Consider the following 4,211-nt stretch of genomic DNA (forward strand, 5'->3'; position numbering starts at 1 on the left):
GGTTGGTAAACCATCAGGCACCAGGTCAGATGATGGATTTACATAACTGGATATAAAGTTTAGTTTCTAAGTCAGTGATATGCGTTTGTGTAAAAGTACTTATAATTCTGGAAATAGTATTTGGTATTCATGAACCCCTCGTTCCCCTGGTATGGGGTGGACATCCCCCTCCTAATAAAAGGTTTCCAGATTCCGCAATTGGCCCCCCTAAAAGTCCTGGATATAGGGAAGAGGTCCGGACCCTCAATACTGGGTTCTCCCTAAGGTAGAGGGGAGGTAAGTGGACTGGTATGGTGAATGAAAAGAGGCTGCACATTCACTGCCCCCATCCCCATTACTTGAGCAGCCATTGGCATCCATGTATAGGGGGTCTGGGTGCAATCCAAGCAGTCACACTTCTTTTTATTAATATAAAATAAACACTACATACATACTGAGGGCCCCACAATCATGGCAATAAATGTTTTTGAATATGTTTTCCTCTAAGTAACATGAAGGACCTTCTCCCCACTGAATGATATGGGACGCACTTTGGATTTGTACAATACTGTAACATTCCCTAGATCATGCAAGTTTTTATTTATAATCATTCACATTGTAATCTCTGTATGAATGAGGAATTATAATTGCCCTATACTGAGCGCCAACGGGCACCACACTTACCACATCGGGACCGTCCAGTCTCCTGTAGGTCTTCTCGTAGATGACGCTGTTTGCCGGCATATAGTTGACTCCTTTCATGTAGGACTGGAAAACAAAATGTCCATGAAAAGTGAGAATTGGGTGTGATGAACTCTGATGAGGTCTTTATGAATTATGGATGGAGGACGGCACACAAACACTTTTCTATTCACCATTATGGAGACGCCGCCAATCCCAGAACAATGACACAAATACATTTCTCTATGGCAAAGCAGCTGCCACTTCTGTAATTACATCGAATGCAAAGCTTTGTGTATCAAACAATTGCAGAGTTTGTTCCGTTTAATCAATTTTTTATCTTTCTTGTTTATTTTGGGGCTGCTACCTCCCGCAGTTCTATTCAGCCACGTCCGGTCTACATGGCTCCCGACTAGTTTCCTTTATAGTGGTGAATCATGAGTGAAAATGTATGTCAATGGGACTGCCAATGTCATACAATGTCTGTATGGTGATTTGTAGTCTCCTTAAGAGAAGAACGGGACAGCAAGAGAACAGGAGCAGGGGGGTGACAACACAGGAGAACAATTCGGAGATAGTTGTCACCGTATAGTAATAGTGTGTGACTGTGGGGGGACATTAGAGTGTCAGCTCCTCTGGTGTAGAGGATACAATGATCCTTTGATGCAGACACACCTGCCTTCTATGCATTCTGCACTCCTCCTTCTGAGCTTTTCCTGCTTGAACCCCTCCCATATTTTTGGCAACGCTAGTAAAACTTGGAGCTGGGATAAGACGGCAATTATTTTGGTTTCTGCAGAAGAGGATAAAGCTGCGATGACATAGAGGACGGCTGAGTCACATTACATGGATTGCTGTAAAGTAGGGGGGCTGTTATAGAGGTGGGGGGGTCATTGCTGCCATTGCGGCTTGGCCTGGAGGTTTCCCGTCTCTCTATAGAAGGCACTATGTGTACCATGGAGGTATTATATATTGGATATGTAAGCAATTCACACATGATATTTTGCATGAATTTATACAACCTAGATGGTGAGAACTTCCTAGTAATATAAAAGAATATGTGACTGAAGTAATTGTAGCTGAATATTCTGTTACCTGCTTTTTATGGGAAGGCCAGAACAAAGTGACACAGAACGCTGCTTGAGGATGCCAGGGTGTCGTGCGGCGGGTAAAGGTCACTCTCGGATTCTGGACAGGTAACCCCCTGCAACCTCTTTATCTCCTGAGAACTATAGATGGGATCATCGAGTTCTGCATTGTGAGGAGCTTCCACCATCCCTGTGCTGAGTTCTCCACATATGCACTCTCTCCAGTCACTGATTATTATTATTATACAGTATTTATATAGCGCCAACATATTACGCAGCGCTGTACATTTAATAGAGGCAGCAAATGGCAGACAGATACAGACAGTGACACAGATGGAGGAGAGAATTCTGACCAATGGAGCTTACAATCTAAGTGTTGGAGGTATTTGCAGAAGATATTGGCATCACATGACTTCCTGTCCCAGAAGAGCTTACACTCTGTTATTAAGAGTTTAATCATTTACCAAGTTTAGAAAATTCAGGTACATTAATTACCCCCCACCCACCCCCCACAAACCCCTTGAACATACCTGGTCGGGATTCTGGACAATGTAACGTCTGACTGTCCCCTGTGTGTAGGGTGCCTGGATTTCCTGCTGTATGAAAACATCACAAAGTAAGGACTAGAAGTGATCGCGTCACCAATAAACACACAGAAAAATTATTATTGCCTAATTATTATTAAATTATTATTGCAGGGTTTTTCCTTTTCATAATTTTTTTTTACTTGCAGCTTGCTAGAAAATTCGACCAATTGGTTGTCTAGCAGAGCCCCCTCCCTTCTTATACCCCCCATAGCCCCTTACAGTTCTGGGATTGTCTAAATATTATTTGTGCTGGCCCAGCTCCTCTGCCATTCCTCTAACCTCCATTATGAAGCTGCTAGGGGAGAAAAGAGGGAAAATACTAAAGGCTGCAAATTGGGAGGCAGCTCGGAGGGCTTCAGCTGAAATAACTGGTGTGAAAAAAAAAATACAAAGAACAGGACATGACAAATACAAAACTTTTCTAAACTATTCTAAACTCCCCCTCCCTTCCAAAAAAATCAAGCTCATTCAAGTAAAAAAAAAATGTTTTTACTTGTTATTAAACTTTGTCTACGTCCCTCAATAGAGAAAGGGGAGGGTTTTGGCTCTGGTAAATATTGCAGAAATCTCTCTGTTACTGGTTGGGATCCCTGCAAATGATTCCTTACAGTTAGGACAGGAAGGGTAAGTTCAGATGGGCCAACCAATCCAACTGCCAAATATCCTGGAATGCAATGAATGGGAGCACGTGGAATCGCTTTTTGCACAGGTTTGTGGTTGCAGGTTTTGAGATAAATTTATGTTTTGTTCCAGGGAGGTCTAACACTCAAAACATTTCTATAGACTTTCAATATATTCAGCAAACGCCAAAAATCCTCCTGGATTATTATTATTAAACAGTATTTATATAGCGCCAACATATATTACAGCGCTGTACATTAACCTAGGGGATATCTAGTGGTTTGGATACCAGGCAGCAGACAATTTTGCAGATCACAAACACCAATCTGAACTTATCCAAAGGAAGAAATGTTCTCTCTGCCCATTGGGAGAATTTGGGGTGTCCATTGTGTCCCCCAGTAAGGTCGTATTGAACAGAAGCAATAACGCTGCAGCTGTATTTATGAATTCTCCTCTCTGATACCCTAAATTGGCACCGCAGGAGGGTAAAACGTCTCCGACCATTTCACGATTTTACTGAAAATCTGATTTATTTTCATTCATCATTGGAGTGCGATTTGCGCCACTAAACTTCTTCAGTGAGAGCAGCTGGACTACAGAATTCAGAACCAACAAAGTGCTGCTGGGAAGTCAGATTTATTATAAAGCGTTATTTATCAATGGTTGGGATGAATATTCTATGAGGGAGAAACGACCAGAACAAACCCAACACCTGGGGGCCCATTCACAGCATTGTGGTGCCTTGGACAATGAGGAGATACAATGTATCCATAGACAGCATGACACAATGATGGAGAAATAATGCAATGGAAGGAATGTGACCCTGAAATGTGTGATTTCATACAATGCATATGTAACTCTGAGAATGTTTCTTCCATGTCTCGCTCATACATTTTGTACTATATAACACAATACCTGCACGGGGTTCTGGACGACATATCTTCTAACGGTTTCTTGTGTGTACGGCCCGGGAGACTGAACTTCCTGCTGAACAGAAATATTACACTGATACATCCACCTGGAGTTTGCTCATCTTTCCATGCAAAGTGATTTGTATTGTAAGTAGAGTCTGGACTTTCCTAATAATTATTTGTTGTATATTACAGAAGCCAGATCTCAGCATAGACAATGGAGAATCAGAGTTAGGTGAAGGGTTAGAGAAAACAAAAAGTGATTTTGGGTAGTTTTAAGGTCCAAATATCTCCTGAGGGTTACAGAAGCTCCCTTTAGCTATGATCAAAGAATGGCCCCTTGT

The 4,211-nt window shown here is 42.0% G+C and overlaps 1 protein-coding gene and 1 long non-coding RNA gene across 2 annotated transcripts in view; one reads left to right on the plus strand and one right to left on the minus strand.

The window, feature by feature from the left end:
• LOC140343063 (uncharacterized) overlaps positions 1–4,211 on the plus strand; it is a 36,768-nt gene that overhangs the window by 20,393 nt on the left and 12,164 nt on the right. The gene's annotated exons all lie outside the window — the stretch shown is intronic.
• The window catches only part of POF1B (POF1B actin binding protein), a gene marked incomplete in the record, with an annotated part of 42,148 nt that overhangs the window by 14,807 nt on the left and 23,130 nt on the right, over positions 1–4,211 (minus strand). Inside the window, 3 exon segments of the mRNA XM_072429543.1 lie at positions 664–747; positions 2,279–2,344; positions 3,872–3,943. Coding sequence (XP_072285644.1) covers positions 664–747; positions 2,279–2,344; positions 3,872–3,943 — 222 coding nt within the window.

Source organism: Pyxicephalus adspersus, chromosome Z (assembly GCF_032062135.1).
Source record: "Pyxicephalus adspersus chromosome Z, UCB_Pads_2.0, whole genome shotgun sequence".
Classification (NCBI taxonomy): domain Eukaryota; kingdom Metazoa; phylum Chordata; class Amphibia; order Anura; family Pyxicephalidae; genus Pyxicephalus; species Pyxicephalus adspersus.